General features: G+C 36.5%; 1 protein-coding gene across 4 annotated transcripts in view; it reads right to left on the bottom strand.

The window, feature by feature from the left end:
• Nucleotides 1-251: 251 nt before the first annotated feature.
• Nucleotides 252-13,478, bottom strand: part of MLF1 (myeloid leukemia factor 1) — a 33,901-nt gene continuing 20,674 nt past the window's right edge. For 2 of the 4 annotated variants that reach the window (XM_036017605.1, XM_036017606.1), the window contains exons 3-8: nt 10,501-10,542; nt 8,742-8,825; nt 7,576-7,704; nt 4,728-4,887; nt 3,008-3,146; nt 252-1,448 (exon numbers count right to left, since the gene is read on the bottom strand). In XM_036017605.1, coding sequence (XP_035873498.1) covers nt 1,343-1,448; nt 3,008-3,146; nt 4,728-4,887; nt 7,576-7,704; nt 8,742-8,825; nt 10,501-10,542 — 660 coding nt within the window. In that variant the 3' untranslated portion in view covers nt 252-1,342. The remainder of the gene's footprint in view (nt 1,449-3,007; nt 3,147-4,727; nt 4,888-7,575; nt 7,705-8,741; nt 8,826-10,500; nt 10,543-13,478) is intronic. The other 2 variants (XM_028504540.2, XM_036017607.1) reach the window with 2 other exon arrangements.

Raw genomic sequence — 13,478 nt, 5'->3', positions numbered from 1 at the left:
CAACCACCCAATTGTGATAGTATGTTATGAACACTAAAGTGTGTAGAAAAGAAAAGTTTTAAACATCTTTAATTCTTGTGCACTTTTTGTTATAAAAATTAATTGATACATATGCACCATATCTTAGCAACTAGTTAAAGGCATGAAACAATGACTAGTAAAATCAACAGAAGATGATGCAGAACACAGGAAGAGTATGAGCACAATCACATGATTCTACTTTCCAAGCAAAAAAAGGACGCTATTCGGACTGTAGAGCAATAGTGGATTTTCTGTTTTATTTTTCCCCTTGACACAACAAAGACATAAGGGATAAAGTTTTAGATTCTAATAAAGTTCAAACCTAACTTTTATAAAAAACAAATTAATGTTTGAATTCTAGAATAAAAATGCTAGAGCTGAATTTGTAAATGGTATAATTAAAAAGGGAACAACTGAATTATTAAATACCTTGCTCAAACACACACATCACCTGTCTTAAGAAATTTTGAGACAATCAATCATTTAGGTTTGCAGAATACCAAATGCATTTTTCTAAATGTCACAGGAAGGCTGAGCAGAGTCTCTTCAAGGACACTAACGTTAGGGTGTTAACAGAAGAGACAGATTAAGCTGTTTGTAAGAAAGAAGAATAGAAATGCCTACCTTAAGGAGTTACACAGAAAGGTCAATGTAAAGTCTAATACATGTTAAGAATATAGAACACAAAATACTATATAAAAAACTACAAGAAGGAAATTCATGAAAATTATAATTGAAAATATTTCTTTAAAAACAAACTATTTGATTGTTCATTTTCTTTATCAAAATAATAACTAATTTCTCATAAGACAGTACTAGTATAGTTTTGCTTTACCTTTTAAATAACTCTTTAAGCTGACTGGCTTTACAACACATAAATTTTGAGCTAAATAATTTTAACCTTTATTAACATGACTCTAGTGTAGTGTTAGTGAAAGTCAAGACCACCTTTTAACAATTTAACTTTCTCATAACTAATTATATAAAACTAGTTCCTCATTCAGTCTTGTATCAAAGAATACCTAGCCAATCGGAAAATAACTGGGAAAGCAAAACCAAGCCTGTGGACTTTAAGAACCACGGTGTTTTAAAGAGTTTTACAGAATGTTTGACAAATTGGCTGTGTCATTGAAAATCAAAGTTTTATTCTTCCAGTAGGACAATCATAAAGCTAGCACTTCCATTACATCGAGATATCAGAAGAAAGCTGCGAAGTACAGTATTGATTTAACAACAAGAGATTGGTCTTATGTGTATTCCCCAGCACCATTATTTTCTCTGTTAAAACAACCCAAACTAAACACTTCAAACGCAAGGCTATTTATTTTTTGTTGATTTTCACAGGTGAGCCTTTGATGTTGAGTTTGTCCACAAAAGCATTTGATCTTCTTCCATGTTCAATGGCGGGACTTTGATGAGGTCTCTCCCTGAGAAATGTACATATGAACATTAATACCATTTTTTAAATGGCCAGTGGTTTACAAATCAGTACAAACATGTTTAAAGCCACTGTGAGTTAAGCAAAGATTTATCTTAACAGTTCCTTAACGGCTCTGAAAAACACACGGTGGGAGGGAAGTGGGTTGGGTTGGGAGGGTGGGCTGGAATGGGAGTAAAAGGGAGAAAACTGTAGTTGAACAATGATTAACATAAAATAAAAATTAAAATAAAAAAAAAAAAAGAAAAACACATGGCGGACTATTTTGCTTAACATTTAAGGAAGCGGCAGCTGCCTTCCTGAGGCAGTGTTCACCGTGTACGGTTTGACCACGCTGCCCAACATGGTATATAGCCTTATCATTTATGCTTAAATTAATTAAAATAAAAATTTAAAATGCAGGTTCTCAGTGTACTGGCCACATTTTAAATGTGATTCAGTAGCTACATATAGGCTACATTCTGGGGCAGGAGAGAGATAGAACATTTTCATCGTTACGGAAAATCACTTCAGAAAGTTCTATCACATGGTACTAGCTTACAGAAAGTGCCCCTCGTAGGACCACGGATTTAGAGATCATCCATAAAGAATGTGCTTTCTTTCACTGGCACCTGGATTTCATAGTCAATCTTACCACTGGTAGGTTTTGATCAAGGGACTTTTCAAAGTGGGACAAATATTATCCAAAATTAATATGGCAGCAGATTTTCTATAGCAAATATTAGGGCTCTAAACTCCTAAAAAGTATTTTAAAATGAAAAATGCTAGCACATAAAATTCTGCACAAATTTTCTGATTTACCCACTGGTCCCCCACTGGCTGTGTGAAGCCCTCCGCCCTCTGCACCAGACCCCCCTGTACCTCGGACAGAGTTCTGTTTCAAGGCCTGTTGAGGTCTCTCTCGTGCACACGTGTGATTTCAATAGGTATTAGGTACTGTGTTCTCCATTCCCCCGCCCCAGAGACCCAAATTAAATTACACCTCTAGAAAATACACTAAATGCTAAACATTTATACACTAAAGAGTTATACTTCACAGCTATTCCAAACATAATTCCAAAGGATGATTAAATGTCTAAAAATGCATTTGCTATTAAATACTGCTTTTTGACTTATTAGGAAATTTTTGTGAAGCCTTTCAAATACAGTCCCTTATCCTTTACCACCTCTCTAGGTACCAGTGTCTTTACCTGACATGAAACGTGACTTCCACTCACTATATATCCACATTAAAACCTGTTTCACAAGAATAACTACATTATAGCACGCCACTGTTCCTTAGAGAATTCAGCCCTTATCTTCTGAAGGGTAATTTGAAGTGAGTTACTAATCATGTAATCCTGACATATTATTGGATTTTAGGTATAAAGTTAAATTTGTGTGGTATACCCAGATATAATGTAAAATTACATATTTCACAAAAGATACTGTTGACAACAAGCCACTAGGATGTTGATGAGAACTTCTTGATGACAGAGGTAAAATTACATAACTTTTTTTCCTAAGTCTTCTTCAAATAACACAATTTATTTTAGAAATAATGTTTACCTTCTTTTAAGTTCTCGGAATCCTGAATTCTCATGTCCAACACCGCGCATCCTGCTGTTTTCTAGATTGCGCCACTGTCCCCCTGGTTTGTACTTTAAAACCTCATTTTGCCACTCGTCATCAAAAGCATGAGCATCACCTACATTCAATATGGAAACAAAGGGATAAGTATTAAGGTGTCAATTGTCAGTGAATGCCTTGCTCCTTACCCACTTCACTCTACCCCGATGTTTCCATCCGCCTAACCTCAAGGTAGAGGCAGGAAACTGCTTCAACTATAAAGGTTCTGAGTCAGGGGAATACTGCCTTTTCTGTTTGTTCCTCTCCTGTTCCTACTGACAATTTTGTTTTTGATGATCTGGTTTTTCACATACCTGCCTGGATATCGTATTATTCTACCCAGTGGACCACTTGACCCAATTCACTGACTTACAGTCTTTCCAACTGGGTTTCCCGTAGTGATCACGTTTTTCTCTGCAGGTAAACACTCCACCTGTGGCCAGCACGTCCTATTAACCTCACCATTTTCCTATGCCACTTAGCCTCGCAAACTTCTGTTGTCAGTGTCCGAAGGCAGGTCACCCACCTCGACTGTCAACTTATGTTATTATGAAAAAGCTAATCTATTTTCCATAATAGCAGCAATAGGTAAATGACAATGTCCATTCTTTCAGATTACCTTTATCATAATGTACCCTTCACTAAATTTTTCTTCAACATGTTAATTACGGCGAAGTATTCTGTATATATTTCAACATGACACAATTATAGAGATTAAAATTACAGAAAGGTTAAGACATTGTGGCTTTCACCCCATTACACAAGAATAAGTTAATCAAACTCCAACCCTCAGAGAAATTCTTTTTCTAAAATTATACAATAATTCAAATGCTTTGCTATGATAAAATGTATTTATTCAGGATATTTTCTGAATATAGGAGATGAATATAACTTAAAAACAACAATGATAAGAGTTATGATACAGGAAAGACAAGTTCATGAATGAATATAAAATCTAGACAGAGAAGATTTTCTTGATATACACATAATATATTGTATATTTATAGTACATATTTCTAACAATACCAGATATTAAAATCTTATCTATATAAAAGTTTAAGCATCCAACAATATGGAATTTTTTAAATAAATTATGGCCTACTCATGATAAAACTTTTAGGAAACCATTTAGAACGCTTTGAAAAGTACAGATGACTGTTCACAATCATAGTGGAGAATTAAAATAAGCACAATATAAATTATGTAGATAGCAAAATATTAACTTTAAAAAAGTAGGTATTTATACATAAAATTATTAAGAAGAAATACTCAATATTTTGGATTGAGATTACAAATAATTTTAATTTTCTTCTTTATGCTTTTTTATATTTTTCAAATTACTTCTTTGAAAATCAGAAATATTTTATACCCATTTTGCTTTCTGAATCTTGCTAAATAACAATTCAGAATATTCCATTTCCCAAATAGAAAACAAAAAAATAAATGATACTGAGCATTACCAAAAATTACTATAAAAACAGATCTGTTGTGAATTATGAAATCACAATTACATTACTTTGATAAAGTATTTCCTACACATTCATAAACTACCTCAAAATGGCATCTTATGAAATGTTTCTATGAAACATGTTTAAGGTACACCAGTACAGATGCTACTTTGACTTTAAGAGCAGGAATGCCATCTTCTGTGATAACTTACTTTCATTCATATTGATGAACTCCTGGTTAACCTCTTCATCTCCAGTCTTGTTGTTCTTTGATTTTTTAATGACATGAGCTCGGTCATGGAGATGATGGCCAATAGCCATTTTTTCTAGTCCACTGTCAGAGTCTCTCAATGCCTTTCTAGTTTCCTTTATCTGTAAAAGTAAAAAATAAAAATTAGCTATTATTTATTATCTTTCTTTTACATTTTATTTATTTATTTTTAGAGAGATGGGAAGGGATGGAGGAAGAACAGGGATGAAACATCGGTGTGTTAGAGATACACTGATTGGTTGCCTCTCATGTCCCCAACTGGGGACCCAGCCCGCAACTCAGGCATGTGCCCTAACCTGGAATTGAACCGGTGACCCTTTGGTTCACACAGCAGCACTCAGTCCCCTGAGCCACACCAACCAGGGCAAAAATTTAACTACTATTTAAATATATATAGAATGGATATAATTCTAAACTCTTCAGGGACTGTTTACTGTAAGGATAAGACACTCTAGTAAAAATAAACAGTAACTCTACTGGTCTAAAAATAATGGGTACTCAGTTCCACTACCAACCTGCAGTAAAATTATGGTAATAGTTCTGATATTTCCTGAACTGCTTGAAATTAAAATTTCTAGGACAAATAGAACCAATACAATTTAACCTTTTTCAAAAGTGTAATCAAATACGAGAACAAAGAAAAGCAATGATATAAAACGTAGTGCCTTCAACACTGCCGTTACGCATGTGCTGGACCAGATGGGAACGCATCTAGCAGCGTGCCTACAAGTGAGAGCAAGTAATGGCTGGGCAGTCAGGTCGATGGGGCTGTATCTCATGACTCCCACCTATGAACTCTATGGGTTATTAGAATAGTGATGATAGCCCAGAACTGCTAACATGGTTTGCTGTGGGACATCTCATTTATATTCTGAAGCATGTCACTTATAGCAAGGTGAAATTATGACATCTGAGATGAATTAGCTGCACCATTGCAAAAGCATGATTAACAGGTATGCCTTATATGCAAGGACTAAAAAATGAACCACTCACATCATTGGAAAGGCAAAGCTATGTTTTTAATATAAGTACTAACAAAGATACAGAGAAATGGGAACTCTCATACCAGTTTGTGGAAGCTGACTGTTTCAATCATTGAGTGACAGTAATTTAGTAATTTCCAATGAAAATGATGCAAATCTACAAACCAACAATACCATTCCTAGACCCCTTGCACAAAGAGACATGTTTAAATATGAATAAATAAAAAATTAGAAATACCTGATTGCTTATCAGTAGAAAAATAGATTTTAAAACTGTGGTATATTCATATTTTGGATACTGTTAAGAAGGCAAAGAAACCAGATATACACATATCTACTTGAATAAATCTCAGAAGCATATCATCGAGCAAAGTCAAGTAGCAGAGGACATGTAATGTGAAGCCATTTATATAAAGTTTAGAAACCTGAAAATAATTCCTTATATTGTTTATGAATCATATGTAAATAATAAAATTATAAAAACATGCATAAGAACAATAAATTCCAGATACAGGATAACAGTTGTCTTTGAGGGCGAGAAAAGGAAAAAGGACCAGGAGGGAGGAGTACATTGGAAGCTTTAACTGCATCTGCAAAGTTTTTGCTTCAAAAGAAAATAAAAAAGAGACCATTTAAAGCAAATAGAGAACCACTGCACACAGGTCAGAATGGCCATCATAAACACACCAACAAACAGTAAGTGCTGACGAGGCTGTGGAGAAAAGGGAACCCTAGTGCACTGCTGGTGGGACTGCAGACTGGTACAACCACTATGGAAAACAGTATGGAATTTCCTCAGAAAACTAAAAATGGAACTGCCCTTTGACCCAGTGATCCCACTGCTGGGATTATACCCTAAGAATCCTGAAACACCAATCCAAAAGAACCTATGCACCCCACTGTTCACAGCAGCACAATTTACAATAGCCAAGTGCTGGAAGCAACCTAAGTGCCCATCAGTAAATGAGTGGGTCAAAAAACTGTGGTACATTTACACAATGGTATACTACTCAGCAGAAAGAAAGAAGGAGCTCCTACCCTTCATGACAGAATGGATGGATCTGGAGAATATTATGCTAAGTGAAATAAGCCAGACGGTGAAAGAATAATACCATATGATCTCACCTATAAGTGGAACCCAATTGACAAACAAACAAGTGAGCAAAACAGAACAAGAGACATTGAAATAAAGAACACACAGACAGTAACTGGAGGGTGTGTGGGGGGTAACGGGGAAAAGAAGGAGGAGGGTCATCAAGGAACATGTATAAAGGACCTGTGGACAAAGCCAAAGGCAGGGAGGATTGAGGGTGGGAGGTGGGGGTGGGTGGGGCAGGGGAAAGTGGTGTTGGGGAAAATGGAGACAACTGTACTTGGACAACAATAAAAAACCCAGAAAGAAAAGAAGAAAAATGTGATTTGATTAAACTGGGTGAAAGGAATATGGGTATTTATACTATTCTTTATATCCTTTCTGTCTAATTATAATACTTCATGAATTAAAAAATGTATTTGCTTCAAATATAATATATTAAAAGTAGACATTTATTTCATGAAACAGAGACTTCTTTCAGTGTCTATGCAACTGTAAACATGTAATGGTAATAAACATCAACAGATATTTACATGAAAAAAATGTGAGATTGTGGAGACAAGAAATGCCTCATTGTTCTCCACAGTAACATGGGTCTTCTCCCCTCCAAATGTCCGCAGTACCAGGTTGGATTTTAATAATTAGCATTTGGCACAGGTGCTCTACCATTCCACAACTTTATAAAGCTCAAAGAATGCTTAGAAAATACTCACTCCCCCTGGAGCCCGACGGGTCTGAGTTGAGGCCTGGAAAACCTTTGGTGGTTCATCTCCTACTTTGGAATAAGTCATAACTGAGGAAGAAGTAAACGAATGTCCATTTGGATCCATTGAAAGGTGATCCTAGAAATATAAATTGGAAATCCAGAGAGTTTAGTCAAATATGAAGAGTTGGTGTCAGAGAACTCAAGTAAGTAACAACACTGACTGGAAGTTCTGCTAAGGACACTGCACCATCAGTACAGCATATCCAATGGCACCCCCAGGAGGGGCCTAACTTCCTTCCATTTTAGCCACCAGTTCCCGCTGTCCTCGTGAGGAATAATATGCGATTCACTTGAAGATCCTTAAGTCTTTGGGACCTCAGACTTTCAGCTTAGATTTAAATACATTGTAGACACCATGATACCTTGAGTCAGTGGTTGATGTTCGTGTGCCAATTTGCCTACGTTGAGCCAATCAGCTGTATACCAAGAGTTTATATCTCCTGTGGGTACCAGTTTGCTGCATTACTAAAATTGCTCTGAAATGATCCTTAGATTTCACATTAGATGACTAAAATAATATGGGTCTTTTTCATATCAACTCAAGTTACCGTTTTGACATTAATATTATGAGCAGAAAAGTAAGAGAGTTAGTACTAGTTTTTAATAAGTATTTGAACTATATGAGTCCATTCCAATGTCTGAACACCATTCCTGAAATTTCTATTGTCAGATTTTTTCTTAAACACCCAAACTTAAATTCTTAGATGACACAATTCCTTTTAAGTAGACATGTTATAAAATCATAAAAAAAGTCTCAATTCATATAAAATGTTCCTTTACAGCAGTGGCCTTCAGCAGAACAAATTCTTTAGAGGTTGCATTTTTTTCATTTTGAAAATTAATGCTATTTTTTCAAACTTGTAGGTTGTAAAATCAATATTGTGGGTTGTGACCAAGATTTTGAAAATATGAAATAAAATAGAAAATATCAGCACATATTGTAAATAGTATGATCATTTACTCATGAAATATTTTTCAGGTATATTCAGGATCATGATATAAGATATATTTTTCAACTACTGTGTACTGTAGTTAAAGAGAGTTTGAAAGCCACTTTAAAATCAGGTACCAATAACTGAAAACAATGTTCCCATCAATTTTTTTAGTACTTACAAAGTTTCTTTGTAATTCCTGCATACTGTTTCGCATATTTAACATCATTCGGTCCATGGCCTGAAAAGGGTTGACATCCGTACGCTACAGGGTATTAAGAAGGATGTTATTAACTATAACAGACCAAACAAACCAACCTTTCCAAAATTTTGTTTCTCAATTTATGCAGCAGGATCTCATGCAGTAATTGTCCAAACAAAGATAATTTAAAGACTGTATGATGAAAATGATTTGTTAAAGAAAGAATTAAAGGATACACAAAATCCCAAACAGCCAACTTATAAATGATTAGGAGGCCATAATACTATAAATACAAGCATACATACACACACATACAATTATATCAAAACAGTTTACTCTTGTATTATTATGCATTAACTATTGTATTATTTTCCATAAGAACAACTGCAAACCTACTTTTGCCCCATCCTATACATGCAAGAGCATATAAATATACATACACATATCATTTGTCAACTTGCTCAAAACATAATTTAGTTAATATTTAAACACAGAGTGATGTATTCTGGACTGGAATAGCTCTAGCACAGACTAGTCTTAAAATCTTTCCTTCTTCCCTCTCCTAACACCCCACCACACAAATAAATAAAACTTGGGCATAAGACCCCAGTGTCACCTCCTCCAGTACCACATGGCTGACAGAAGCAGAGTCAGCCCTCCTTTCCATCATCGTAGTGTCCGAGTAATAGGAGTTAACTCACTCTACTAACAGGCCTTGAATTTGCTGCCTACCATCGATGGCTCAGTAGGGCCTGCCTTTGAAGCACAATGTGTACTCTTGTAGGAGGAAAGCTAAGAATCCTCCAGAACAGTGGTTTCTCAACCAAGATTGTGACTCCAGGGGCATTATCCAGGGAAATACTCAGTTTGTTTGTCACAGGTGAGGAGGGTGTATGACTGGCGTGTAGTGCAGAGAGGCCAGGGATACTGCTAAACATCTTACCCCTTACGACAAAAGGGTTACAGGCTTTTTTCTGTGTGTGCTCCCACAGCCTGCTGAACTTCCTGTCGTTTCACTGATGACTCTGTGCTACAACTGCTTCTTTTCGTCATCATTTGTCCCACTAAAAACTTAGGTCAGAAAGGACAAATGTTATAGGTCAAACTTTAAGGAGACAAATAGTGGAAGTCTGGCACAAGAGAATTAAAAAAAATTTTTTTTTCATGAGAATACAGATCCATCCATAGGAAATGTTCCAAAATCATGCTGCTGTCTGCTACTCCTCGGATGGCCTTTACGTGTGTTAGAAACTAGCGTCACAGAAATCAGGACTCCAGCCCAAAGAAACAGGTGGGAGAAGGGCTGGCTGCAGAGCAGGCACATGTGGACGTGGGAAAGAAAAAGCACTGTGAACAAATAGCCAACAGGAAGCAGATGATCTGAGCTTTTCCAGATGTGCCTCTGTCTACAGCCTGGTGCTTTTCCACCCTTTGGAGAGTCACTGTGAGCACGTACGTCTCCAACTTCAGTCCCTTTTGTGCATCAAGGGAATGTTCATTCATCTACTAAAATGTCCTTTTTATTTTTGAAGACCAATTTTATACAGGTTAACAGGACTTCAGAAAACACGTGCCGAAATGCTCTAAAATAAATTTAATACATGAAACGGGTTTTCAGTCCAAATACTAAAAAGCCACTGTAAAAGTGAAATTGCATGCCAATTAAATTTGCCTGAGTTAATGAATAAATATCTGTTAGAAAATATTGCTGTAATTTTTTATGTCTAATGATACGAACCATAGCACCAAAACTGCCAAAAGGCAGAAGAGAACTCCTTGCCTAGAAAAAAATCCAATTAATTTTGGTTATGATATTTATTACATGATAATCCTTGAAAAAAGAAAGAAATGCACTATATGCTCACATAGTTCAGTGCTAATTAAATTACAGAACCTCTTAATCAAACAGAACTCAACATATATTTTTTCAATTCTCTGCTCATTATTCATTGAACAGCCCCACAGCAGCCTGCTGGCCAAACAGGGGAGGCCATATATCACTTTTAAGTATGACCACTCCAGTATTTATTAAAGGCAGTTGAAAAAGTATTTGCTATAGATTAAGACATAGATTTCTCAAAGGAAAAGCAAATTCACATCAATATTAATTAAGACATAATGTACAATAATTAAGATTATATCATCTTTCCTTTGCTTAGCTATTTCGTATTTTTAAAAGGTCAATTAATCTTGCCTGCAACTGATTAAAAATAAAAATTTATCTACATTAATAACACTTCAAAAAATTAGTAGAGGTATTTGACAAAAAATTTAATAAATACCTCCTAAGAACTAATTTGTTCAGTAAACAATACAGACTTCAGAAAGAATCTCACAAACAGATTTAAAAGTGTTTAAGGTCTTTGATAGGCAAAAGAATGTTAAGTATAAGAATGTTAAGATGGAATAATCGAATGTAATAGTTCAAAAATTTTACTCCTCAATAGGTACAGATGAGTAGAAATAAAATTTTAAATATATGTCTATAAATAAAAAACTTTCATTACTTGAGAGTTTCAAATGTTGAAAATAAATTTTGGATTTCTGGGTAAAAGCTATATATAGTCAGTGATAGATAATTTTCTTCTTGTGTAACAATGTTGGAAAATAGAGAAAACTGTTTAAATTAAAAATTATATATCAAATTATTTATACTTATATTGTGTATCTACAACAGTAAATTCCAAACTGTCTTGAACATACCAATAAAATTCTCTTTTTATTTCTTTTTTATTGACTCTGGCACCATCACTCAATCTAAATGTTAGATGTTCACAAGTCACATCTTCAATTATAAATTGCCTAATTAAATAAATTTTAAAAACTTCCAATCAAAATGGTGGTATAGGTAAACATGGCTCACCTCTTCACACAACCACATTAAAATTACAAGTATATTATAGAACAATATCACTCAGAATTGACAGAAATAAAGTTGAATGGAAGTTGGACAACTGTGGAATTAAACCACCTCCATCCAGACTGGTCAGAGAGGTGGAGGTGCGGAACAGGCTGGTCCCACACCCATGTGTGGTGGATAAAAATTTGGGAGGGATATCTCGGGAGTGAGAAGGCCCAGCCCCACACCAGGCCCCCCAGCCCAGGGTTCCAGTGTCAAGAAGATAAGTTCCCATAACTTCTGGCTGCAAAAACCAGCAGGGATTGTGCTGGTAGAAGAAACTTCTGGAGTCCCAAGCATACCTCTTAAAGTACCCACAAAAAACTTACTCAGACTCCCTCCCTCTGAGCTTCAGCACTGGGGTAGCAGCTTGAAAGGCATACAGAGTGGGAGGGAAGTGGCTGGCATCAAAGCAAGAGCTGGGGGACAGCTTTCTCCCAGACAGAAAGGAGGGCAGATACACAGAGCCAGCCATCTGATACCCCATCAACCTGGCTAACACTGTTTGCCTCATCCTGGAAATCCCCTCAGGCTCCATCCCACCCAACTTATAGCTGTTAATAGTAGCTTTTTCCATAAGAATGGCTGGTCTGGGCTCAAGCTTCACAGCTTCTTATACCCTGAGGCCCCAGGGATACCCCAGCCCCCATACATCTTGCTAAGTGGCCCCAGGCAGGGCACTAGCAGAGCCAGCCTAGATTCACAGCTTGGCTTTCCCTGGGAATCTCCAAGCCCAGCATAAGTAGCAGCCATCTCAGATTACTCCATAGCTGAGGCTGGGTGGCCCTGGAAAAACATAGGTGGGGGCTGACCTTGGCCTGCACCACCTAGGAAAATCCAGGCCCTGTGCACCTAGTGGACAGCTACAGACCACACTAGAGTACCAAGACCCTGCCCCTGCACAGCTGATCCTCCACAGAAGGTGGAGGTTGGTGGTCAGTGGTCATAGCTAATCTTTGTAACTGACTGGCCTGGGTAAATCTCTCCCAGTGATCTGCCAACATCAACCAAGTCTCACCTACAAGAGAAGGGTATACTTAGCCTACACAAAAGGCACATATTGAGTACCGTGATTGGGTGATAAGGGAACCTGTGTGACTGGACCCTAGAGGACACCTACTACATTAGGCCACAATACCAAGACAGGGAGTCATAGCAGCTCTACCTGATACATAGAAACACACACAGGGAGGCTGCCATATTGAGGAGACAAGGAAACATGCCCAAATGAAAGAGAAGATCAAAACTCCAGAAAAAGAGCTAAAGAAAGTGGAGATAAGCAATCTATCAGATGCAGAGTTCAAAACACTGGTTATAAGGATGCTGAAGGAACTTAGTGAGGACCTCAGCAGTATAAAAAAGATCTAGTCAGAAATTAAGGATACACTAATTGAAATAAAGAATAATTTACAGGGAAACAACAGTAAAATGAATAAAGCCAGGAATCCAATCAATGATTAGGAACATAAGGAAGCAAAAAACAAAAACAAAAAATGAGAAAAAAAAAACACACAACCAATTGGAATAACAGGAGGGAAAAAGGATCCAAAAAAATGAGGATAGTGTAAGCAGCCTCTGGGACAACTTCAAGTGTTCCAACATTTGCACCATGGGGGTGCCAAAAAGGAGAAGAGAAATAGCAAGAAATTGAAAAGCTAATGAAAGAAAACTTCCCTAATGTGGTAAAGGAAATAGACATTTAAGTCCAGGAAACACAGAGAGTCCCAAACAAGATGGATGCAAAGAGGCCCACTCCGAGACACACCATAACTAAAATGCCAAAGGTGGAAGATAAAGAGATAGTTTAATTGCAGCAA

This window comes from Phyllostomus discolor, chromosome 2 (genome assembly GCF_004126475.2).
Source record: "Phyllostomus discolor isolate MPI-MPIP mPhyDis1 chromosome 2, mPhyDis1.pri.v3, whole genome shotgun sequence".
In the NCBI taxonomy this organism is placed as follows: domain Eukaryota; kingdom Metazoa; phylum Chordata; class Mammalia; order Chiroptera; family Phyllostomidae; genus Phyllostomus; species Phyllostomus discolor.
Note: the sequence above shows the minus strand (reverse complement) of the source record. Positions and strands in the feature narration are given on the sequence as shown.